This window comes from Castor canadensis, chromosome 16 (assembly GCF_047511655.1).
Source record: "Castor canadensis chromosome 16, mCasCan1.hap1v2, whole genome shotgun sequence".
NCBI lineage: Eukaryota > Metazoa > Chordata > Mammalia > Rodentia > Castoridae > Castor > Castor canadensis.
This window is the reverse complement of record NC_133401.1, coordinates 67,441,910-67,468,259: the sequence shown is the minus strand read 5'-3', so window position 1 is coordinate 67,468,259 and position 26,350 is coordinate 67,441,910. Positions and strand designations below refer to the sequence as shown.

At 45.6% G+C, this 26,350-nt stretch overlaps 1 protein-coding gene and 1 non-coding gene across 5 annotated transcripts in view; both read left to right on the top strand.

Moving 5' to 3' along the window:
- The first annotated feature begins 677 nt into the window (after positions 1–677).
- Gfpt2 (glutamine-fructose-6-phosphate transaminase 2) overlaps positions 678–26,350 on the top strand; it is a 51,357-nt gene continuing 25,684 nt past the window's right edge. The window contains exons 1-6 of one of the 4 annotated variants that reach the window (XM_074057477.1): positions 679–878; positions 17,444–17,551; positions 19,709–19,807; positions 20,320–20,445; positions 24,833–24,891; positions 25,537–25,671. In XM_074057477.1, the coding sequence (XP_073913578.1) occupies positions 698–878; positions 17,444–17,551; positions 19,709–19,807; positions 20,320–20,445; positions 24,833–24,891; positions 25,537–25,671 (708 nt within the window). In that variant the 5' untranslated portion in view covers positions 679–697. Of the gene's footprint in view, positions 879–1,502; positions 1,625–17,443; positions 17,552–19,708; positions 19,808–20,319; positions 20,446–24,832; positions 24,892–25,536; positions 25,672–26,350 lie in introns of those variants that run through there. The other 3 variants (XM_020164195.2, XM_074057478.1, XM_074057479.1) reach the window with 3 other exon arrangements.
- Positions 8,498–8,627, top strand: LOC141418349 (small nucleolar RNA SNORA19). Its single transcript, XR_012443006.1, has one exon. It is a non-coding gene; the product is annotated as a small nucleolar RNA SNORA19 (small nucleolar RNA).

The window sequence follows — 26,350 nt, the reverse complement described above, 5'->3', positions numbered from 1 at the left end:
CACTATATCATGTTCCCTGTAACCCTCCCCAGACCCTAGCAGAAGGGTCCCAGGGAAAAGCAGCTGAAAGGGGATTGTGCTTGGGGGCTGAGGGAAGGGGACAGTCACATATGATATCTATCCAGACGACCATGGGCTGTTTATGTTGGCAGCAGTGGGGTAGGAGGAGCACAGTTTGGATCTGTTCTCCTGCACCAAGTCCCTAGCACTGGGACAGGCTGCAGTGGGCACTTGGGAATTAAAAAGCTAGCAAATGAATGAACCTGCACAGTAAAGGGTAAAGAGCACATGCTCCCAAACCGATTCTGCTGTTTCCCAGCAGTGGTTCAGACAAACCCTCTCCTTTGCTGTCCCTGAGACTCAGTTTCCTCAACAATTCAATGGGAACACCACCTTCTCCCCTGTCTACAGAGCCCTTTGAAGTGAGAGAGGGATTTATCAAGAAAAACACCCTAGACAAAACGTTGCTTTTTTTTTTTTTTTTAACATTACTAGGGAGTATCTGTTTAGAATTTCAGGATTTAAAAACAAAACAAAACAAAAAACACCAGATGGCTTCAAAGCACGCAAATGTTGGGCCAGTTCTCGTGACCTTCCTGGGTGTGGGGTGGGGTGGGAGTGGGGCGCGCCTGGAGAGCAGTGGGGAAGGAGGAGACAGCCAGGAACCAAGGAGGGGGAAGGCCAACCTCGGTGACTCATGGTGGGTCAGATTTGGGCTCCAGGCCACTCCAGGGCAGAGGAGCCCCTTGCTTTCTCATGCTGGCTAGCTGCAAGCAAGACAGGTCTGTGGGCGCAGCCCCAGGACGGGGGTGGCTTCCTGGGCCACCCCGTTTTGCTTCCAACTTGGGGAATCCCCACCTACAAGTTCCGGCTCTACGGTAAATCCCGAATTCGAATTCTATCATGGCTGTGGCTGCGGAGATTTGATAAAGTCCCTTTCCATCTCCAAACAGCCCTGGTTTCTTCTCCCTCAACCAAGCTGTCCTCTCAGGGTGGGAATCCAGCTTACGGGTATAGTGTGTGTCGCTTTTTCATGCTCTGAAAGGAATCTGGTACACAGAGGGGGCACTCTAAGAACAGAGGCACACTGGAGGTTTTCTTGTATGTGTGTATATGTACCTATATGCGTATGTATATGTATATGCCTATTTTTGTATCTATATCTATATGCCTGACATGTTTTCTGTGCCTTACCACTACCGTGGAGGTAGGTTCTATTATCCCTAGCTTACAACTGGGAAACTGAGGCTCAAAGCCATCAGTTCCCTGAGCAAGGTCTCACGCCTAGTCAGTGGCTGACTTGCGGTCTGAATTTAGGCTGTTTGCTGCCCCTCAGGCAGAAGCCGTCGCTCACAGCCGCGATTTGAGCTTGAGAGCCGCCCCTCACCCTCTTCTCTGGCTCTTGGGGGGCCCAGTCCCCGCCGTTGTCACGACAACCGGGGGGCCAATGGGGAGCAGGCAGACGGGAGGAGGCCCCGCCCCAGCCCCACCCCTCTCGAAGGGCTCCGGGCTATAAGGGCCGGAGGCCAAGCGGCGGGAGCCGGAGCCTGGAGCGCAAGGCGCGCGCTGAGTAGTCGGAGTGTCTGGAGCGAGCAGGTCTCCTGAGCAGTAGCCAAGATGTGCGGTGAGTGCAGCGCCCACCCGCCGCCCCCTCCTCCATGACTTCGCAGGGGCCGAGAGCCAGGCGCAGGGGACCTGGTTGGGGGCGCTGATCTTCCCCTGTACACGACCCTGGGGCTTGCTTTCATTGGCCAAGCCTGCCTCTCCCTGTTCTCGCCCCCGAGTGTTGTCTTGAGGGGGGTGGACCCCAACCTGTCTCCGACATTGTGAGAAGACCCAGGCCCAGACGCCTTCAGAGGAGAGGCAATGGGTCCGGTCTTAGGCCTGGACCCCCATAATACAGAGGTGCCGCTACCTCATGTCCGGTGAGGGCGCTTTCTTCCACTTTGCCCGAGTAGCCCACAAAGGCCGCCACGCGCAACCTGGGCGCGGGGTGGCCAAGCCCTGTCTCAGCCCACCGCGCCCAGCCAGGACAGGCGACCTCACCTGCGCGCTCTCAGCTGCCCGCCAGGCTCGTCCCCGGGGCATCCAACACCGGGTGCGCCCAGGAAGGGCCTGCACGTCTTTCTGACGACCCTAAATGAACCTCTTGTCCCTAGAAGGGTGGATTCAGTGTTGACGCTTCTTTGCTGAAAAGAGCCAGGCGCGTAGAAAAGACTTTGTCGGGGAGCCTCGAGCTGAAGCTAAGAAAGGGAGTCCAGGTCAGGGATTGGGGCATCGCTCCAGGCGATTATCGCGGCGACCAGGAGCTGTCCTGTTTGGGGCAGAGCGGAGGGCGGCGGCGGCTCTAGGCGCACATCTGCAACTCCTTACTTTCCTGGCTGGGCCGCCTCCACTGGCTGGCCGGGAAAGCCGGGAACTTCTGCTGGGACAAAAGGTCACTGTGCTTCCCCCATACCACCCCCCCCCCCCACCTCCTCTAGTAGGATTCAGTTACCCACTCCAGCCCCCTGTGGCTGGAGAACCTGGTGGAACTTTTGAAGCCATGAAAGGCTCTCAGACTGCTGAGGGGTGAAGGGTGGAGTGTGCCAGCGGTGAGCCCTGGGCCGAGGTCTATACAGGCCTTGTTTCACAGGCCAGCTGCTCAGGAAAAAGGAACGACTGACCAAGGAGTTGGCACCCGGTTTTGGGATGCAGCCTCACACAGGCGGAGAAAGCATTGGTTTAAATTCCTGAACCCTCAGCCAAAAATCTCAAGACTCCCAGGCATTGCTGACCATGCGTAGGACTGGCTCCAGGTGTGTCTGGGGACAGAGACAAGGCAAAGGTGGCAGCTTTGTCATATGGCAATATCTCAGGTTCCAAACCCTTCAGTGTAGCATTGGAGGCCATTGGCCTATTGGTGACCTTAAAGCCAAACTTGTATAAGGAGACCATAAACCCGTGAGGCTTCCCATCTCTCCTTCTCTCAGCCTCCTGGTCCCCACTACCACCCCACTCCTCCATCCTCCTTCCTTCTTGCACCTGACTTTCTCCCGTGTCTTTCTGAGTTTTGGAGGGCTATCACCTTCAACTCCTCTCAGAATCAATTTTTTGTTATTGTTGTTCTTCTTTCTTTCTCTTTTTTGGCAGTACTGGTATTTGAACTCAGGGCCTCGTGCTTGCTTGGCAGGCACTTTACCACTTGAGCCATGCTTTAGTGATTTTTCTGTAGTGTCTCACATTTTTGCCTAGGCTGGTCTGGACCTCTATCCTCCCCTTTAGGCCTCCTTCATATCTGGGATGACAGGCATAGGCCACCACACCTAGGTGTTTATTGGTTGAGATTAGGTCTTGAGAACTTTTTGCCTAGGTTGGCTTCGAACCACAATGTTCCCCATTTCTATCTCCTGAATAGCTAGGGATTACAGGTGTAAGCCACCACATCCAGTTTGTTCTGTATTCTTAAAGGTCTGCACATGTATTTTTCCCTTTGGGAAAGGTTGTGCTTTTGGTTGTAAGTAACCTGTATCTTCACATCTCTGGCACTGATTGTTGTTGAAAGTGAAAAGAGCCCTGAGGTCACCCACCAAAGGACATCCAGGACTCAGGAGCAGCCTTGGCCCATAGGGGTGCCCATTCAGAGCCAGAAGCACGGAGGATGTACTAGACTAGGAAGCTTCCTCCAAGTTCATTTCCCTAGGGACGATGCTTGCTGATGCCCTTCTCCCCACTCTCCCTGCCTTCATCAGGGGAGTCATGCAGAATTCCCCTGTAGGAAAGTCATTTCCTTTTCAGACAGCGCGAGAAAGACTCAGCTTGACGCTAATGTGTCCTTAACGTTATCTGACACTTACCAAGCACCCTTTGCACAGAGGCAGCTGCCCCTTGGAGGGTGGGGGGGGTTGGCCAGAACTGAATATGTTAGTCTGGGGCTTGGGAGATCATGTACTATGTATGTATGGCAAAGGATACTGTTCTTCCTTTTATGATTGTTTTCTTTTGTGATGGATTCATTTAAGTTTTTGAAAATGTAGTCAATTTTACAGAAAGTCAGTTAAAGAAATGGTAAAGGATAGAGCTAAAATTGTAAAGATTCATCTAGAAACATAACCTCTTTAGTTTACATTGGGGAAAATTGAGGCCCAGAGAGGTTTATAGACCCCCCTGCGTTGCACAGGACTCATTTTAGATCATTTCCCTGGGCCATGCTTGCTGCCACAATTCAGTGTAGCCTCAGGTCTCAGATCTTCTGGGCTGTTCTTACAGGGGTCAAGACTAAAGGCCCTTCCTTATCAGCTGGCTAATAACCATGTTCAGATGGTGTCTTTGATGCTTCTCCCACAGAAGGCCAGGACCCAACAGTAGTTGATCCTCCACAAACTGAACAAGTGCCCTCAAAAACAATCGTGCACTGAGTTTAGCTGACATGATACTTGCTCATGTGTGTTTTTTGACATTTGAGAGTTGCTGGCATTTTGCTGACTTTTTGGCAATAGGAAGGTTACTTCTATTTCCTTTCTCTGTCACTTCTTTCTGCCTTCCTACTTTCCTTCTCTCTTCTTCATGTAGTCACTAAGTGAATGAACACTTGTGGAAAGGCTCTATCCTTTCTAGGCTCTGGGGTTTCAAAGGGCACGGGAGTGTGCCCCCTCAAAGAAGGGTCAGATGAGTTGGAGGGCCAGGCTAAGGCCAGTCACTGACTGGGCATAGGAAAACTCAGAGTTTTCTTGCCATAGAGGAGAGCCAGGCAGACAAACATCTTTTTGTTCAATGTACAGGCTTTAAATATTTTTTAAAAATTAGTTACCAAATTAAAAAATTGGGAGGTTTCACAGAAGTAGGTGTGATTTTTTTTTAACTTCTTTTTGGAAAAAATCCAAAGATCTACAACTTTGAGTCCATACTTCTGTAGTACCTGGGTGGCCCTTGGATGACGGGCACCAGCTCCCAGTTCTCCCAGCTGCCTCGCTCACTAGTGTTACCTATTAGCAGCCAGTAATCTGAGCTTGGGACCGTGGCACAGAACAGACATGAAATAACTTTCCCAGGAAGAAGGAGACAGACCTGGGACAGTGCCACAAGGGTCCTGGCTCAAGTATGAACTCTGCTTATAGAGGAGGCTAACAGACCTGCCAGGTGAGGGGCACAGCATCACTGTCTCTGCCTCCGTGGTCATATGGCCTCTGCCTTCCTCTTGGAAGGACACTTGGGATTACTTTTAGAGCTCTCAGATTATTCAAAGTAACCTCCCATCTCAAGATTCTTTAACTTACACTCATCTATAAAGACCTTTCCCCATAAAGCAGTGGTTAGGGCCTGGTATCTTTGAGAGTCATTAGTCACCATACTACATTTGGACTGTCACTTTCAGGTGCCCTTCCTCCAGAACAGACCCAGTGTCTCAAACACCAGATGCTCCAGCCTTGGCTGTGAGGACCTAGGCCAGAGCTCCACCAGCATCCCCTTCCCACAGTGTACCGCAGTCACCTGTGCCCACATTCTCAGACTGGACCCATCATGGTCAGAAGTAAGTGCAGGCATCAGTGAAATACTCTGCTCACTGGCATGGTGCCACCTACCCAATGGAACTGAACACATTTCACTGTCCCTTTAAAACTCAGCCACCATGTCATATCCTTATGAATTTCACTGAATCTTGCCCTACATGTGGTACATATTCTACCTGGTTCTTATATTCCTGTGAGAAGTGGGCATAAACTTTAGGGTTTTTTTGTTTTGGTGGTACTGAGGTTTGAACTCAGGGCCTAGCACTTGCTGACAAGCATTCTACTACTTGAGCCACGCCTCCAGTCCATGTTGCTTTAGTTTATTTTTCAGATAGGGTCTTATGCTTTTGCCCAGGGCTAGCTTTGGACTGTAATCCTCCTACCTCTGCCTCCCATATAACTGGAATTACAGGTGTGAACCCATGTTTGTTTTTTGAGATAGAAACTCACTAACTTTTTTGCCTGGGCTGTCCTCGAACCTCAGTCCTCCCATCTCTGCAGAATGTTATAGGTGTGAGTTACTATGCCCAATTAACAGGCATGGTTTTTATTCACCAGAATCAAGAGGGTCCAGGGACACACTCACACACTTGAGAGTGCTTGTCTAGTGCACAAAAGGCACTTGCCTCTCATCTCAGATGGAACTGAGATCCTCTACATTGATAGCTTGGGAAGTACATTCGGGGAAGTTAAACCACTCAGGAGAGGGCTTACCTTTTCTCTTCCCACTTCCTCCTGCTCTCAAAATTTCATCAGAGCAGAGGAAGGAGGATCAGGGTTCCAGATCAGCCTAGGCAAAGTTAGTGAGACCCTACCTCAAAAACAAATAAAAATCAAAATAAAAGGTCTAGGGACATAATTCAAGTAATAGAATACCAGCCTAGCAAGCTTGAGGCCTCAGGTATAATCCCCAATACCACAAAATTTAAAAGGTAAAACATAAACCTCTTTAGACATAACACTCCTTTCTTCCTTGTAACGTTTAAGTGTGTAGATGAATTCCTCAGAAAGATATAGCGTGTTTTGGAGGACTAGTTTGTGAGGGCACAGATCCTGGGGTCAGGTTGCCTGGCTTGATCCCTCTCCAAGCCCCTCTGGTAGAAATGGGTGGAATAGAGACCCCTACCCAGTGATGTGTTGGTGCATGTTGAACACCAGACTTTCTGGTGTACTGATTTCTGTGGTGTAAACACTCCCACCATGGCTAGTTTCAGATCACCCATGTGAGTAAGGTTCCTGACTGTGCAGTTGGGAAAAGACAACACACAGTTAGCTCTTGGAAACCAGTGCTAGAAGCTCCAGCACTCTTGGGTAGAGGATTTGGACTTAGTGGAGTCTGCCCAGAGCAGGGCTCCCTCTTCCGCACTGGCCTCCTCCCCACTGTCCCCTTCTGCCTGTCTCGGTGCTTCATCCATGGGTTGGTCTTATACTGTCAGGGCTTTCTCAGATTTGGAGAAACCGTCTCGAAATATTGTAGCGTTAATAACCAGTGCCTTTAAATGGAGGAATTATTTTTGTATTTGGCGAAATTAGCTTATAACGAGAGATTAACTGGAGGTTACAAACAATTGGGGAGAAAATGCTGAAGGTGAAAATGATGGAAAAGCAATTAAGCAATTTCATCTGATTATCTGCCTCTTTTTGGTTTTCAAAGGAAACATTTCTCACTGGAAAAAAAGAGTTAGGGCTTCTTCTATAGCCACATTTTGGCTATTTGAACAAACTATTTTTTTTTGAAGTTTTTTTTCCTGGTAATAAAATTTAGAGTAAATAGCACTTCCTGCTTTGTGCTTTGTTCTTGGGGAAATCTAAGATGCCACTGACATCAGGAACTCTTCTATTAAAAATAACAGTGTCTTGTCCTATGTTTGCTCCAGGAAGCAATCCACTGCTGTCTGGTGGATTTGTCTGGTGGTAACTTTAACCCAGGGACTTCTAAGGAGGCCTGAGGCGAGATTAGGCTGGCTCTGGGGAGCTAATCTCTCTACCGACCCTAAGCCATGTGTCGGGTCCGCTCAGGGCCCTGCCTGGCCTTCAGGCTGCCTGTCTGTAAGAACTTGGCCGTGGGAATGCATCTTTCCTCCTTTCCTCTCATTCCTTCTGGAAGGCAGGAACTGTCATCCTGCCATAGATAAAGTGGTCTGCTCTAGTCTGCGAGAGTGAGGACCAGACAGTAGAGAGAGCACAGTCTCCTCTGCAGTTCTCCCCTTTGACTCTGTGGGCCTTTCCCAAAAGAATAGACTTACTTCACCTTTCCCCAACACTCCTGTTCTCTTCCTCTTCCTCCTCCTGCTCTCTCTCTCTCTCTCTCTCTCTCTCTGTGTCACTCTTTTTCTTGCCACCCCCCACCCCTGGAATTTTATGAACATTCTTTGAGATAGAGACCTACTTGGCTGTACTCTCCTGTTCTTGGGGAAATTCTAAAATGGCAGGAAGCAAGAAGTAGTCTCTAGGATTTAGAGTCGTAACTAATCTGGATTAGGTTCATGGACTAAAAAGGTCAGCCCCTTCAATTCTGAGAAGCAAAGGATGGTGGTGCAGAGCCCCAAGGTCCCCCCTGCCCAACCCTTTCAGACACCCAGCCTCTGTCACAGCTGCATCTCCTGCTACCCCTCCATCCTTTATCATTCCACTTGACAGATAGAACTGCTCCCAAATTCTGAAGCCCTGTGCCTCTTCCCTGTTGGTTCTACAATCAGATTTCCAAGTGTAAAAAGCATTAAAGAAAGTGTGCACACACTCCGCCCGCCCCCACCCCCACCCCAGACTTCTTTCTTCTTCATTTCAATGAAAAAACTGAGAAAATCAGAAAGGGAAGGAGTCTGTCCCATACTGGTTTGGTGACTAGGTTTACTGCCCCGTCAACTTGGCTTATTTAAACTCCTGTCACCTGTCAGTGACACCTCTTCTAAGCTGTAGGCATCCTTTGGAGTGGAGGCCACTAAATGGCAAGAAGTGGAGGTAGAGTGAAGGACAACTTAGAAAAAGGACAAAAAAAATGGAAAAGGGTACACATTTCATTGTCTTTTTTTCTTTATATCAAGAGAAAAGAAATTTCTGATGTGCTAAACAAGCCTTTGGAGATAAATTGGCAGCATGACTAATTTAGCCATTGCTGTCAGTGACCTTCAGACAAGTGTCAATAGCTTCCTGAAAAATTTTGTATTTTTGCATTGTATGACGTTTTTGTATATTGAGAGAATTTCAGATGTTTTAATGTCTGTTGCATAGAAAATGTCATTCTTGTCCAATTTAACGGAGTATATAGAAAGAAAGAAAAAATGGAAAAGGGAGTTCAGAAAAGCGAAAGATTACTTTCTCAGGGTGAGATCAGAAGAAGTCTCACATGGAATCAGAATGGGGACAAGGGGAGGGGGACCTGAAGGCTGGATACCTCAGAGGGGCATGGGGAATCAGGGTGCGTGGGTGAGGTTGAGTGGGAGGAGAGGTTGATACCAGGATGAAGACAGCAGCTGTGAGCTTGCGGGGAGGGAGAGATGCATTTGAAGCCTGCCTTGCTGTGGTTACCGAAGCCCTAATGAGGAGGGAGCTGCCCAGAAAGCAAAAGGTGGAATCAGAAGCAAGTGTGCCCTGAGGTGTGCCAGAGGAGAGGGAATCCATGAGGCCCATGAGGCAGCACCTGACCTGGGCCTTACCAGAGCAGCTTCGAACTCTGTCCAACCAGTGAGGGGCGGACATCTCACCCAGGGGCAGAGAGTGGAGCTTTTCTCCCTCCTTAAGCCAGGATTCTCTGCTCATGTTGGGGCATCGGTGATGAGCCAAGGCTTACAATCAAGCAGCCCAGACTGTGAAGCTCTTCCTGGAGCGCTGGAGCGTCAAATACCCTCTCTATCCATAGGAACCACAGTCTGTCTGCACAGCGTACTGTGAGGGTTAGACAGTGTAAGGTCAGAAAGATGTGGCACAGGGAAGTCTATGTAAAAGTCTCTGATAATGACTTACCCTGTAGCCCACCCAGCAGAGGTTTGGGATCCTTCCCCAGGTCCTGGTCTATTTGTCTAGGAGGCTATTCTCATATCAGTCCTGGGACCATCACAGTGCATGGACAGTGTGAGAAAGGTGAAGGACCTAAGTGCCTGTGTTTGAGTGTCTTGGGGTTAACCCTGAATGCTGGCAGTGCCACCTTGCTATTTTGTGGTTCCTACCTTCCTGGCCTTTTCTTTCTTCATGGGTTCCAGCAAACAAATCTTCTGCAGGGCTGAGCATGGCTGTGTCTCATGCCCAGCTTATCTTTGGTCATCTCTCTCCACTCATGTATCCAAGCACTCATTCATTCAAACTCTTATCTGAGCACTTAACATATTCTTGGGCTAAAAATTGAGGCTACAATAATGGATGAGACAGATGAGGTCTCCATCCTCATGAGGGCTGCAGTACAGGAACAAGGGAGCAAATACTGTGTGGGAAATAAATGGCTATAGGACTTTAAAAGGGGAGGAGTGGGAGACCTGTATTAGATCTTATGGGTAACCTGTCAACTGAAACCTGCAGAATGAGACAAAGCCAACTTTGTAAAGAGTCAGCTCTGTTTGCTGCTTACCTCCAATTCCACAGGAAGCCCCTTCCCACCTCTCAGCCCCCAGCCTCTCTACCTGCAAATCCGCTGAGGGCCTGGGAGGCCCTGGTGCATTGGTGTCCTCTCTTGGCCCACTCTGTGAGGTCCATCTCACATCTTGCTGCACCCAGCACAGTGACAAGGCCCTCACGAAACTGTTTATGGGATGAATTAAATCTTGCGCAAGTCACAGCCAAATCACACATAACCATCGTTTCCCTGGGCAGAAGTCCAAGAAGAGATAATGGTGACATGGTACAGTTTTCCCCTTGGTTTTATTTAACAATAACTTCTCCAGGGCTGACCATGCATAGCAGGCATACACTGCATTTGAGCCAACAGCATCCTAGGAGTAGGAAGCTCCCCTTGCTTGTTTTATTTGAACAGCCACTTGTTACAGGGCAGGCTCTGTCGTATGGGCTTTTTGAGGACACTGAATTGTCACAACAACCCTAGTGAGTATTGTCATCACCAATAAGAAAATTGAGGGCTGGGGGCCTGACTCAAGTGGTAAAGTGCCTGCCTAGCAAATGCATCCTCTTACCACTGAAGAGAAGGAGGAAGAGGAGAAGAAGAAGAAGAAGAAGGGGGGAGAGGGGAAAGAAAGAGGGAGGGGGAGAGGAGAAGGGGAAGGAGAAGAAGTAGGAAGGGGATAGGGAGGGGAGGAGGGGAAAGAAGAGGAGGAGGAAAAAATTGAGATATGGGAATTCAGTGACTTGCTGAAGGTCACACAGAAAGCAAGGGATAGGGCTGATAATAGAGATAGGTATCTGACCCTGGGTACAGGCATCAGCTGCCACCCTCAGTACTCAGTGCTGTCAAACAGCTAGTGGATGGCACAGGGAGGAAGGAGGCCAAACCTAGGTGGAATGACCTGTCTTATTATGGGTCAGATGGGAAGTTGTGCCCAGGTGGTCCTTTGTGCTCTTTTGTGGCTGCTGTTCCTTCAAGTGAATGGGGCTAGAGAGCCACAGTGAGGTTGAGTTGGGCTGGTCCAGCTCTAAAGATAGAGGGACAGGAGGGTCTGGCCAGGCCTGGGGCTGGCGTCTGAGGCCCTGCAAAAGGGAAGGGCAGGGATGTGGCAGGGAAGATCCAGGGGAAGGTTTAGAACAGCCCAAGATGTTCTGTTCCCTGGGAAAGAAGAGCTAGGTAGAGGTTAAGCTAGAAGTCCCAGTACCTCACCATCACTGTCCCTACAAGCTCTCAGCACCCCCTCACTGGAATGGCTGTCCCTAAAGGAAGTTGGGGTGAAGCAGGGCTGTGTTGCATTCATCACTATCTAGATAACTGTTATGCATTCACCATTAACTAATTCATATTGTAGCATATGGCAAAGTACTAGGTACTGGCCTGTGGGGACAAGCAGTTGAAAGAGGAATTTTTTGCCCCACATTCATTGGCCTTTTCAGAGATCACTGTTCCCTGGGTCTTGCAGTCCCTTCTGGAAGCACAGTTGTCCCTTGGTACCAGTGAGATTTAATTTCAGGAACATGGATATCAAAACCCACAGACATTCAAGTCCCTTGTATAAAAAGGCATAGTATTTTCACATAATTTATGTACCTCTTTCTGTATATTTTTAATCTTCTCTAGATTCTTGATAATAACTAATGTCACATAAATTTTGCTATACAGTTTTGTTTTGAGAATAATGACAAGAAAAAACATCTGTGCATGTTCAATACAGACACAGCGTTTTTTTTCCTAATGTTTTTATTCTGCAGATTCAACCAACCTTGAATGGAAAAATATTTTGGGAAAAAAGTCCAGAAAGTTCTGAAAAGCAAAACTTGAATCTGCCACATAGAGTACTATGCTGAATCCAAGAAAATGAAGTGATGTAGAGGTGATTGAAAGTCAGGAGAGGGCTGGGAGTGTAGCTCAGTGGTAGACTGCTTATCTAGCATGTGCAAGACCCTGGGTTTAATCCCCAGTATCAAAAAAAAAAAAGTATGAGGAGGAGTGTAAGTTATATGCAAATAGCACACCATTTTATATAAGGAACTTGAACACCTTCAGATTTTAGTAACCTTGGGGCATCCTGAAACCAGTTCCTGTGCAAAGACTGGAACTGTGCAACTCTTCCCCACACTGCATAACTTCCTCATGTCCCTGCTTTCTTCACTTGACATACCTTGAGATTTCAATTGCTTTCCAAAACTCATCTTTCCAGTCTCATCTCCTTTGTGAAGAGCTGCTTGCCTCGCTCTGTGCACCTACACTGGTCCTTACCTGGTCCCTGCCAAGATGCTTCAGTCTTTGGTGACCATAAACAATACTGAGCACACATGCATCTCTACAAAGATGTCTGTTGTATATATTTCTAAAAGTGCAACTGCTCTGGTCAACACACATGTACATTTTTTATTTTGAGAGACTGACAAATAGCCTTCCATAGAGAACTAACAAATTTAAACTCACTTATTGTCAAACTATTTGATTACTGATCTAGGTTTAAAAAATGGATTTTCACTGTAGCTTTTATTTATGAATGAAAGCGATTCCAAGAGGGAATTCTGACTAGAGAAATTCCTGGGAGAGCAGCTTTGTTTTATTTTATTATCTCTTTAAAAATTTTTAAATAATAAGAGCTATTGATAATCAGCAGTATAAATGGTATTTTATTCACTTCGGTTCGGCAAAGTGCAGAGAGAATCCAGCCAAGAGGATGATCTATGCAAGCAAAGAGACAGTGCTCCATTAATGAAAGAAATACTGACTAGATATTTCATGTTGAAAATGAGATTTATGACTTCTTGCGCAAAAGACCTTGAAAACCACTCCTTGGCAGCCTCCCTCACTGAAGTCAGCTCTCAAACTCTGTCCCAAGTAACCGCCTGGCTGGGTGTGGACACCTCTGGTGGTCCTGAGGACAAGGACTCTTTAATGGTTCCAGCTCACCTCGGGCTCTGATGACATCCCATGCCCCCCTGGGAGGATGTTGTGGATCTGAGGTGCCATGCGCACAGACGTGGCAGACGTGTGTTCAGTGAAGTGTGGCTGGGAGAAGGGGAACTGCAGAGGGATCTGGGGAACTGAGCCGGGGGGGGGTCTCTCCTAGAAATAATTCAGATTGAAAATCCTTTCTGACTTGGTGATGCTTACCTTTCTTGGCCTTTATGTCATGTGCAGTGCCTATCAGCTCCCCTTAATGAGCACAGGTATAATTCTGGAACATTTCCAGAATGCTAGGCAAGTTTAGTTTAAAAAACTCCAAGAATGGACCTATAATAGTCCCTCCTTACCCATGAGGAACCCCCCAATGGATGGGCACCTGAAATTGTGGGCAGTACCAAACCGTGTAACTTAGTGTGTTTTACACCTCTACTAAACACTTACCAAGCACTGTAGCTGTAAATTTGAGGTGGAGTTGTGGCAGCAAAACTGGGGTGAATTTCTTTTTCCTTCTTCACAATTTCATGGATAGAAGATTCATTCTTACCACAGATCTTAACAATCTTCTATGATATCTTTTAGTTTCTTATTCACCCAAGAACTTTCACTTTTTCATTTAAAGGAAGTATGTTATAGCTTCTCTCTAGTATGTCTGAATTGCTGGCATCACTACTCTAGCACTTTGATGCTATTATTAAATAAAATAAATTACTTGCACAGAAGCATTGTGGTACTGTCATCGTTGATCTGATAACACAGAAAGCTACCAAGTGACTAATGGGCAGGTAGCATATACAGCATGGATATGCTGTATCCATATATAAAGGGATAGTTCACTTCCTATGTGGGAGCAGATCTCATTACACTACTCAGAACGTATGCAATTGAAAACTTACAAATTTCTTAGTTCTAGAATTTTTCATTTAGTATTTTCAGACCAGGATCAAAAGATTATAATTAAAACCTCAGAAATCAAAATTTCTTAAGCTATTCCAGGAAGTAGGTGGAGGGGAGATAAAAGAGAGTGATGGAGAAGGTGAATTCAAGTATGTATATTTGAAGAAAAGAAAAAGAAAAATCAAAATTTTGGATAAAGGGAAGACCACTGTATTAATTTGCTCCGTCCTTCATATAACTGTCTCCCATAGATGTACACCCTTTTATTATCTGAAATTTAGCCATATCACCCAGGGAACTTTTTCATTGTTTGCAGAAAAATTAAAGTTAGGAAAAATTTCATCTAAGCATAGATTGTGGCAATGCCTGTACCACTTTGTAAGTAGACTAAAATCCATTGACTTGTGCTCTTTAAATGACATAAAATGGGCTGGGGGTGTGATTCAAGCAGTAAAGTACCTGCCTAGCAAGTTTTGAGGCTCTGAGTTCAAACCCCAGTACTGTCAAAAAAAATAAGATATCATATTATGGCATATTTATATTCTAAGAAAGATATAAAAATTTTATTGTTGATATTAAAAGGTAACTTTTTAAAAATAAGTAAGGTGACAAAAATACATCTGAGAGCCAGATGTCTTTTCAGTTTGAAACGCAGGTATAAAGTGTGAGCCCCTGCATCACTAATGGTCAGTAATAGGCCTGCAGTGGCAGGCCCCTTCTGTGCAGGGAAGGTGCTGCTCCACACCCCTGGGAAAGGACCCAAACTGCACACACAGCCTTTCTGTTCAGCACCTCTCACCTGACCTGACGTCAACAAGGAAGACAGAAATAGCCAACTGTCAAAACCGCCCTTGGCCATTTTTAAAAGAAAAACATCTAACGGCTCTGAAAGCACCCTGTGCATATTTTTTTTTATATTTAAGCCCTGTTCTTAATCTGTGCGCTTGCACACATACAAATAGTATACCTATATCCCATGCAGCATAATGTACAGTGTAGAGGCATACTAAATATAATTTAAGTACTATTTTTTAACCAAAAGTGTATAGATTAATTTTAGTAAGTTAATTTGATGGTATGATGGGTCCCTGCCTACTGCGTGGGAATACAGCATTTCATTCTTTGAGGCTTAATCATTCATTCCAATATCCTAGGAAGACTTGAATTTAATCTTCTTAGTGATTGGAGATACTACAGGTATATAGTGTATAATCATGGTCAGCCCTTGGTTATCTGTGAGCAGGTTGTTCTCTGTTAAGGCTCATTGCTGAAAAAATTGTAATCCTGGTCTGATCTTCCTCTTGACCTAGAAAAATGTAATTGGAAATCAAACATCTTTGGGCTTCACCCAATTCATTGCAGGGGCAGCAAGACATTGAACACTTTTGAGATTTGACTGACAGCTTAGTGGGAAGGAGTGGCCGGTGCTGGGCACAAAGTTGGTTTTCAGTAAGATTGGTTACTGGCATGGTCTAAGTGATTATGTTACCCTAAAATTAATATGCCAAAATCTTCTCTCCAAAGCTGATGGCATTACGAGACGGGGACTTTGGGAAGTGGTTAGGTCATGGAGGTGCATGAGAGACATGAGGAAGGGCCTTCATCCTTCCACCATAAGGTTCCAGTGACAAGACGACTGTCTCTAAGGAAGTGGGCCTCCACAAGACACTAAACCTGTTGGCTCATTGATCTTGGACTTCTCAGCTTCCAGAACTATGCAGAATAAATTTCTGCTGTTCATAAATCCCCTAGTCTGTGGTATTTTGTTATAGCAGCCTGAATGGACTAAGACAGTTGCCATGGATATGCCTGAAGCTTAGTAACTTCTTTATGTTCCATGCTGCTGCTTTCTTTCCTTAATACAGATTTATGGTCATTCTGTGCCACATATGTTGTTGAACAAGGACAGTGTGCCAAGACACAGAGAAGAATAGAAAGATGTAAGTGCTGGCCTGTGCCCTTGTCTTAGTCCATTTTGCGTCTCTAGAACAAAATGCCAGTCTGGATACTTTGTAAGTAAGATGTTTGTTTGGTTCAGCAACCATGATTGTGGTTGCTGAAAGGTCCAAACAGTATGGCGCCAGTGTCCCAGTGAGGGCCTCCTTGGCACATAACAGCATAGCAAAGAAGCAAAAAAATAGAGCTGCTGTGTGAAGAAGAGGCCAAACACAAGGGAGGACTCACTTCATAACAACCCACTTGTGAGAACTAATTAATTCATGTGAGACCCAACCAATATCACAATATCACTATTAATCTGTTCCTGAGGGTGGAGCCTGCGTAACCAAATTACTTCCCACTAGGCCCCAACTCTTAAAGGTCCCACTACCTCAACACCACCACACTGGGGACCAAGCTTCCAGCACATGGACTTTTGGAAGACAAACCACAGGAAACCTAAATGTCCCTTGATGCCAAGACTTGCATCAGAGATGGGGGCACTTCTGTTGGAGCACAGATGGCCTCCTCTGGGAGGTAGGGTTGGGGCTGAGCTTTAAGGTGGGCAAGTTTTACCAAATAGGGACAAAGAGGATGAAAGGACAGAGGGATGACAGGATGGGGACAATTTCAGGGCAAGAGAGAAGTAGATCAAGGGCCCATATTGCTAATGGGGTGGAAGAATTTGGAACACAGCATCAACATGACAACTATTACTTCAATCTGAGAAAATAATATTTTGAATTATAAATCCAGAAAATAAAGCCAAACAAAATCTTCTTGGCTTGCCAGGCTACCTTGACAATAAGTGTCCCCCAGGGGCTAAGGGACATGAGATGGATTTACTTTTGCTGTTGTTAAAGTATGCTCACGGACAGTCAAGCCCCAAGCCATATGGACAGGTAGAAAGTGGAAGCAAAGGCTACAGCTCCTGTCCCACCTGCCACAGGGCTTCTGTGACTACCTTATGACATCCCGGGCTGCTGTGCAAAAATCCAAGAATGCATGGAAGTGGGACCTCGCATGTCTCCAAGGGTTTGGGGATGCTTTGCTAATCTTTATGAACAGAATGTGCTGCTGTGACAGGTGTCTCCTGCAAGTGCATCCAGAGGACGAATTCTCTGTGGTGGAGTTGCAAGGCTAAGGGGCACGACACAAGGTTCATAAGTGTTCTTGTCACAGAGAAATGCAGAGCACACGCCCTTCCAGAAGCAGGAGGGGAGCACCATTCTTCTTCACTTATGCCAGGGACAGCCCCAGTTTCCTGTGCAGGCAGCCTGGGATCCATCTTTGCTAGCATCTTCAGGAGTGTTTTCTTCTAAACAGGATCCAAGTGGGTTTTTGTTGTTGCTTTGTAGTTTTTTCCTTTTTTGGTGGTACTGAGGTTTGAACTTGGTACCTAGTGCTTACTAGGCAAGTATTCTACTACTTGAGCCTTCCTATGCCTCCTACCTATGCCTCCCACATAGCTGGAATTACAGAAATCTAATACCACAACCAGCTTATTGGTTGAGATGGGGTCTTACTAGCTTTTTGCTGAGGCTGGGCTTGAACCTTGATCCTGTCAAGTAGCTGGGATGACAGGTGTGAAACACTGTGCCTGGCCCCAAGTGTTTTTTTAATATGCCATTTCCCCCTCTTTCAACAGGAATCTTTGCCTACATGAACTACAGAGTCCCTCGTACGAGGAAGGAGATCTTTGAAACCCTTATCAAGGGCCTGCAGCGGCTGGAGTACAGGGGTTATGATTCAGCAGGTAGGTGCTGCAGGTCACCTCGTGATCTGGGGTACACTATGTCACAGCTACTTCTTTCACCAGTTTTCTTGATGGTGGGACTTTTTATAACCTGGGCATTTTGGGGAGCACTACTTAACATTTCTTTTCAATATAAAAATAAGACTTGTTCATTAAAGAGATAAGAAAATTATAGACAAGGAAAAATATTTTTTGAATCTAGAGAAGAGAAGGAACAAGGGTTAAAAAATATCTCCATCAGGCCCCCATTATGTTACATGTCCTTATTACACATGCACAATAATAATGCTGAGAGAGAGGACAGGAGGGAATTTTGGAAGTGATGGAAAGTCGATGGCACAGCTTGTAGCAATGTTTCCCTGAATGGACACTTGCTTCTAATCCAACAAGTCATATACGTTTAGAGTGTCTGGCTTCCTGTGTGTCTGTCATCTTTCCATCAGTATCTTGGTGCCTCTTCTCTAGTCACTGCTGTGTGTTGGAACTGTCTGGCACTGGCAGGGTTGAACTGTTGTATAATAGATGTTTCTTGGTTTTCCCTAATCATAACCATGAAATTTTGAAATAAATACATATAATTAGTCTCCTTTGGTGCTAGCATTTGAACCCGAGGCCTCTCCCATGCTAATAAGCACACAAGATACCACTGAGCTATAGCCCCAGTCCTGTAGTTTTTGATTCTTTTTTTCCCTTATCTTAGGATTTCCATTGTCCAAGCTCTTCCTCAAAGTCTCTCTAAATGACTACCCAATCCTCCACTGCATGGCTGTCTGTTTCTTTCACCACGGGCCAAACAGGTGGATATTTAGTTAGTTGTTTTTTTTTTTTTTTTTTTCAGTGATACTGGGGTTTGAACTTAAGGCCTCATGCTTGCTAGGCAGGTGCTTTACCACTTGAGCCACTCCACCAGCCCTGGTGTGTGTGTGTGTGTCTTACAAACTATTTGCCCAGGCTGTCTTCAAACCACAATCTTCCTGATCTCTGCCTCCCCAGTAACTAGGATTACAGGCATGAGCCACTGGTGCCTGGCTTACATTTTTAATTGAGCAGCCTGCAGAGAAGAATTGATTTTATATCCCTATCGGTTCTTAACAGAATGCAGTCAGATTGATTAAAGGTTGCCGGCACACTAATGGAGTAGAGACAGCAGCTAAAGTATATTAATGCAAAGAGCACCAGAGGATAAAAGCCCTTGAATGAGCCCTTTGCCATCAAGAGTGGGTGTGTTAGTGCCTCCCTGGTAGCCAAACCCAGGGATCTAAACACACACACACACATGTCTCTGTTTCCTGTGAAGTATTTGCCACCCTTGTGGCTTCTTCTTCCAAAATAGATTTTCTGAAACTGTATAGTTCTCCTTTGGTCAGTGAGCCTGGGGAGCAGCGCTGCAATGGGGCTCAGGTGAAGTTCAATGGTAGATCGTGGATGTAGCCTGGGTGAGGCCCTGAGTTACGCCTAGCACCAAAAACTACAATAAACAGACAATGCTGTGTAACCTAATAGTGGGCAAAGCAGTCATCCCCTAGTGTCCATGAGAGATTGATTCCAGGACCCCGGGATACCAAAAGCCACAGATAACTTGAGTCACTTGTAGAAAATGCCGTAGTATTTGCACATAACCCATTTGTACACCCTCTCATATGCTGTAAATCATGTCTGGATGACTTAAATACCTAATACAGTGGAAAGGCCATGGAAATAACTGTTATACTGTCTTGTTTAGGGAATAATGACTAGGAAAAAAAGTGTGCACATGTTTAGTACAGAGGCAATTTTACTCATTTATTTTCGAATACTTTCCATCCTTGGCTGGTTAGTTCCACAAATACAGAAACCTTGGATAGGGAGGGCCAATGGACCTTGTATCGAAGTGTGTGAGAATCACTCTCCCTATCCTCGAAGGACTAAAACCTAAATTGCAATATAAAAGTAATGTTTATGGTTTCAAATTTATGAAGTTCTAGGCCAGCAAAACAGTCTATTGTGATTGAAATGTGAATAGTGCTTGCCTTTTGGGGGTGTATGTATCCTGTCGGGGTGTGGGTCAAACTAGTGTGTGCACTTATGAAAACTCATTGATTTGTGCTTTTGGCTGTTTATAAATTACACTTTGATAGAAAATTTAAAATGTAGAAAGTAATACTGTCTAAACTACAGGGGTGGCCATCGATGGTAATAATCACGAAGTCAAAGAAAGACATATTCAGCTGGTCAAGAAAAAGGGGAAAGTCAAGGCTCTGGATGAAGAACTTTACAGTGAGTGGATAACGCCCTTCATTGGAGAAGCTGGGGAAGCACGGGCCATTGAAAATATTTTATTCCAACAGCTTCAAGACTAAAAGTATTTATCTAAGCTTGGATGAATAGCAGGAGGCTTACGCCCACGTTGTAAAACTGCATCTCAAAAAGTGTGGGATGACTTGTTTCAGGCAGTGGCCTAAGGTTTTTAAAAATTTTAATATTTATGTGCTTATATTTCATTTTCTGTCAATTGATCCTAATTTTTTGTTTATAGTAGTAATATATCATATTAAGATCGGTTTATTTCAGTTAAGAAAGGAGTTAAGTTACTACTAAATACTAAGTAAACTTCAGTGTGGGTGGTATGTGGATCGGACAGACCCCCCAGGTGGAACGTGCATGGTTGATGATGGAGACGTGCTGTTGGCACAGATGATTCTCTTGGTGCAATGAAGTCAGCTCACCTTAACAGTCCCGGGTCAGTGCTGACTTTTGAAGTGTAGCAAACTGACTTTTATTTCATTTAGAACAAGACAGCATGGACTTAAAAGTGGAGTTTGAGACACACTTCGGCATTGCTCACACGCGCTGGGCCACCCACGGGGTCCCCAATGCTGTCAACAGCCACCCGCAGCGCTCAGACAAAGGCAATGGTAGGTAGTGTGACAAGCGTGACCTTGTTTCCTTGTCCCTGGAGGTTGTGCCTCACCTTGAACTGTCTGTCGAGGATGAGCCTAGCCAGAGTGGGTTCCATGTCTGTCTCAAACTGACTTTTCCACCTGCCCTGTCTTCCCAAGATAATCCAAATGTCATCTTTCCTAAAGCCCAGGAGATGACCCTGTGCCCTCGTGAGGAGGCAAACTCGGCCAGGCCCCTGAGTTCTGCGACCTCCCAAGTGCCCACAGAAAATAATGGCACTTTACCATGAGGACTGCTGGCTTTTTGGATTCCAGCCCACAAGTAGCATATCATAGTGCATTAGTTCATCTTCTATTGCTGTAACAAAATACTCAAAGCTGGGTACTTCACGTAGAAAAGAGGTATTTATTTAGCTCATAGTGTTAAAGGGTCAAAGTCCTCAGACAGGTTTGACCTCTGGTGAGGGCATCCTTGACTTCATCCTAACATGGAGGAAAAGCAGAAAAGGAAACTGGCTGCATACAGAATGGGCCAAGTGTATGGGTGGCCTTGCTTTATTACAACCCTCTCTTTCCGGAGCTAACCAGGATCCCACAAGAACTCCATTAATTTCTTCTGAAAGCAGGCCCCCCAACAACCTCCCACTAGGCCCCACTTCTTAAAGGTGCCACCATCTCTCCACATTGAGGACCAAGCATCCAGCTCAGGAACCCTTGGGGAACACTCGGAAGTCATATTCCAGCCATAGCAGACAGTGTGAGGGATTGAAGGGCCTGGGAACTGCTCGCTCCAAGAAACCAGAGTTCTAGATGGCTGGGATCTTAAAGGGAAGGATAGGGTTCCTTCCTCATGGTGTGAAACCCACCTCCCTCCCCTGCAGAGTGTTCCTGAGTGAGGGCAGGTGACACTGCTGATGGTGACTGGTGTCTGAGGTGCCAACTCCAGAGTCCCAGTAGTGAGGCCTCAGCAGCCAAGCACTTAAGGCTTGGAGAAACAGAGAATGAAAATGGCAGCCCAGCAGGAGAGTCCTGGACTTGGCTTGTTTCAGGATTTAAAAATGAGAATTATTGTATTATTATACATAAAAATCCAGATTTTTGACATCCCTAAAAAACTGGAAGATATGGGGATACAGTGGCTTAGAGTTCCACTGACTGGCAGTGGTCCAAGGTCACAGAGCAGGGATACGGGAATTGCCCTTGGCAGTCTTTGGTAGGGTTGGGGCTCCTTCGCTCTTCCAACTACCCCTTGTGCTGCCTCAGCTCATAGACCCCCGTCACTTGCCTGGGCCCCCAGGATGGGTCTCCATGCCATGGCTCATGGTCTTTCATGGGGGAAAGGATGGCAGGTCTGGAGCTCTTTGTGGCAGTTGCCAGGGTGTTGGGCCTCCAGCATCCGGACACAGTGAGGAGTAAGATGGAGAGAGAATTTAACCCTTCACTCCTCCCAGGCTTCCAAGGGCAGGCAAGCATCTAAGACAAAATCTGGGCTCCCAATAGACCAGGAGGTTAGGCCTGCTCATATCATGAACCCCCGATGACCCACCCTGGGCAGGATGAGGGAGAGTGTCCAGCAGAAAACATGATTTCTGGAGTCACCCAGGACTCCTCCTCCAAGGCATTCTCTGGCCTACTGTAAGCAGTTGCCAAGCCTCATGTGAGAATAAGGCTTGAACACATCAGAATAGTAGTTGGGACTTCTTAGAGGGCACTTAGGGACAAATCTCTGCAGTTCGCTTTTGTGATGTCAGGCCAGGGAGAGAACAAATCCTCCATGTGTCCTCTATCCACGGGGTCAGTGTGCCCAGGGTGGTGGGCAGCACCAGGTGGAAAGGGAAATCACCAGCACCCCCAACACAAGGTGCAGGATGGTGGAGCTTCTGCCCAAAGCACGTTAAAGAGTTCACCACAATTTTGAAAGGAAGGCATCCTGCTGAGAGTAGGAGGACAGAGCAGCTGGAGGTAGCTCAAGGGCTGGGGGGATACACATGTGTCCGCATGGTCGGAGTCTTTGGGTAGTCAGGATCTTGCTGTGGGCTCTTCCTTGGGTTTGGCCCATGCCCTAGCAATAGGGCATCCCACAACTGGAATAGGCACCCTAGTAGACCCCAGAGTGCTGAGGACCGAGCCAAACCTTAAGTCAGATGCAGAAGCTGGTCCCTGGAGCAGCTGAGAAAACAGCACCAAGTCCGTATACCCTGAGATGTTGCAACTCCAGCCACAGCCTGCTACCCACCCTAGTGACAAGGTGAACCTCATCAGAATCCCCACATACACTTCGGGTGCAGACAATGATTCCTATTGTGTTCCCAGAGCAGAGAGGCTCCAAGGAAACTCACCTACACCCAAACTTGGAAACTCATGCTCTGACTCAGGATGAATAATTGAAAAACAGAACAACACAGGCAACATGCAAAGGTTCATGCTGGGTGTAGGGGTGCATACCTGTAATCCCAGCACTCTAGAGGCTGAGGCAGGAGGATTGCAAACTCGAGGTCAACCCTGGGCTACATAGCAAGATCCTGTCTCCAAAAAAGCCAATGAAATAAACAAAACAACACAGAGATTTGTAAAATTTCTTCAATGACTCATCAGCAATGGCTAAAGATAATGCTTTTAAGGAAGTCTTATAATCAGTGATTGCATCTTACAAGGAAATTACACAGAAATGTTTTTTGCAGGTGTGAGGGTATAGCTCAGTGATATAGCACTTGCTTAGCGTGCACAAGACTCTGGGTTCCATCTCTAGTATACAAAAGAAAAAAAAAGAAGTGTTTGAAAAAAAATAGACTCAAGGGAACACATAAGACAATAGACTAAGAGGAAAGAAAATGTGACAAAATTAAGAAAATAATGTAAGGGAATAATGCCATAATACAGAAAGGAAAAACAACTGGAGAGGGAGATAGGTATAGAGGCAGTTAAAAGAGGTCCAACATGTGGATAATTGGCATTCCCAAGAAGAGATGGGGACTGGCGGAGTGGCTCAAGTGATAGAATGCCTGCCTAGCAAGTGTGAGGCCCTGAGTTCAAACCCCAGCACTGCCAAAAAAGAAGAGACCATTTCTGTTCCAAGAAGAGATCAGAACAAACAGAACTATAAAAAAATAAGTATGTAAAGCTGTAGCACAGTTCAGCTGTAGTCAGAACATCTGCTGAAACTGGGCTTTTCTTTTTCTTTTTACTTAATTTTTAAGATTTATGTTTTAACTATCATGCAAAAACATTAAAATTGTACATATTTTTGGGGTACCATTTGATATTTTGATACATGCATACACTGTTTTAATCACAGGCTTTCCTTATTCAAACCCATTAATTTTTTTACGTGACCCCTCATAAACAAAAAATAGGATTTCTTAAAAACAGAGAGGAAGTTATGGTGAACATAAAGAAAAATAACAGGTAAGTTTCCAAATGTAACAGGAGAAATCTCTCCTGAACTGAAGAAAAACTTGAATTGGAGATAAAAGGACTCCCTGAACAAGAATCAATATTTATGAAGGGCATCTAACATCTAGAACATCCTGAGGAAGCTATTGGATCTTAAGGTCTATCTTCTAAGCCGACCATGGTGGTACACGCGTGTAATCCCAGCATTCAGAAGGCTAAGGCAGGAAGATTGTGAGTTCCAAGCCAGCCTGGGCTACCTACCAAGACCCTGTTGTCTCAAAAAAATGAAAATAATCTATCATCTAGGATAAAGAAAAAAGGCGGTTACTTCTTCTTCCCCTGCCCTCAAACTCTCAGGCTGGCCTCAGACCTGTCCCCTGAGTTACTCCATCAGCTATTCATTCAGACAGTGCAGCAGTGACTGAGGCAGACACATTCCTTGCCCTCCCAGAATCTTTCAGGGGCTCCACCTGTACGTGGAGTGATCCAAGGTGAGTGGTTGGTGCTCAGAGGAAGTGGAAGAAGCTACGACAGGTAGACCCTGCTGCAGAGCCGTGGTGTGGTCACATAGAAATGTTCAAGAGTCCAGTGAGTCCAGAACTTCCAGCTTTTTTTCTCCTAATAATTTTAAAGTGAAAACTCAAAAAAAAAATGTAACCCAGTTTTTTCATGATGCAGCATGAGTCAAACAAAGCCCATCTGTGGCCTGTTTGTGATCTGTTTGAGCTAAAGCCTGAGAGGAATGCCTGGAATCTTCCCTGAATAACGAAGGGTTGATCATGCATCCTTTGACATAAATGCCAAAGCCTGTTTGATAATATTCTAAGACCATTTGTAAGAGCTCTGTGCATGGTCAGGTTGGTGCAGCCTTAATCACAGCCAACGAAGTTTGCTCAACAGAAGTCTTTGTAGGAGCAGAATTTGCAGAGTTTTCAAGCTATCAAATCATTTTCCTTTGCATGTGACTTGACTTAGTAGCATTTCTCTCTTCTCTAAACTTTTCTTGCAGAATTTGTTGTCATCCATAATGGGATCATCACAAATTACAAAGACCTGAGGAAATTTTTGGTAAGGCTTCCCCTGGGTAACATTAAAATGGAGTAGTATTGGTCTTTTCCCAGAAACTTCCCAACCAGTTCATTTCTCTCCAAAAACAAATGCAGGAGCTGTGTGAGACCCACTGTTGGCCATGTCACAACATTTTGCATGAACCTCAGCCCCAGCTGAGCCACCACATCCAGATCTTGTTTAGGAACAAATAAGGCATTAGCATTTATCTCTAGGGCCCCAGTGGATTCACAGAATCAAAATAACATGAACTTGGTTTTATTAAAGTAGCTGCACTGTGGACTCATACACCAAATGGAATGTGGGTGGGAAGTCAGACGGTGAGTGTCCACAGTACGAAAGGTTGTGCGGTGTTAGTTGGGATGTGGGTGGTTTTGACTCAACATATTTTATCACTTGGGCTGCTGTTATTTTGCAATATCCAGATTAATGGCAAAGACAAGCTTCTAAAGAGGAATGATCTCAGAGAATACTGGGATGACTCAGAAGTGTTTGTCAGTGCAATTCTGGCAAACATTTTTTGTCCTTTCCCAGTTTTCTTTGTTCCCGCCTTAAGTAAAATCCTAAGGGACTAGAGGAAGTTGGCCAGGCCAGCATTGCACAATGACCATTATCTGTCACCTCATGTCCAACCTCTTATTCCAGGAAAGCAAAGGCTATGAGTTTGAGTCAGAAACAGACACGGAGACCATTGCCAAGCTGATTAAATACGTATTTGATAACAGAGAAACTAAGGACATTACATTTTCAACCCTGGTTGAGAGGGTCATTCAGCAGTTGGTGAGTTACAGATCCCATCTGTTTAAATCATTCATTTTTTATAAACTTTTATTATGCAAATTTGCACAAAGTACTGAAGAGGAAAGATGCTATTTCCCTGTAGATTTCACAGAAGTTTTATGGTTTGGGTAGTAAATATCAAAAAGTGCCTCACTTAGGACTGGGGAGGGGTGTGACTCAAGGTGGAGTGCCTACCTAACAAGCACAGGGCCCTGAGTTCAAAACCCATACCTTCAAAAAAAAAGTGCCTTGCTTCTTTTCGGGGGTATGAGGAAGAAGACTAGGGTTTGAACTCTGGGCTTCTCTCTTGCAAGGCAGTTGTACTACTGCTTGAGCCATACCTCAAGCCCAACCCTGCTTCATTTCAACACCTCTGGGATGATGACCAACCTTATAATCTATGGCTTTTCACAATCGTGGGTTGTGCATATAAACATAGTCATGGTGATTGATGTTGTCACATTTTCAGTTGAAATCTGTGCACTGTTAATTACATACATTACATGAATTTAGCTGATGTTGGAGATTTAAAATCGTAGATTTTCCTCCTTATTGGTAAAGTAGTTTTTGGCCGCAGGGGAGGAATGCCCACAACTTCTTACTAAATGGAAAAGGAAGGAGGGAAAGAAGGAAGGACACAGGGAGGGAGAAAAAGAGGGAAGGAGGGAAGAAAAGTAGA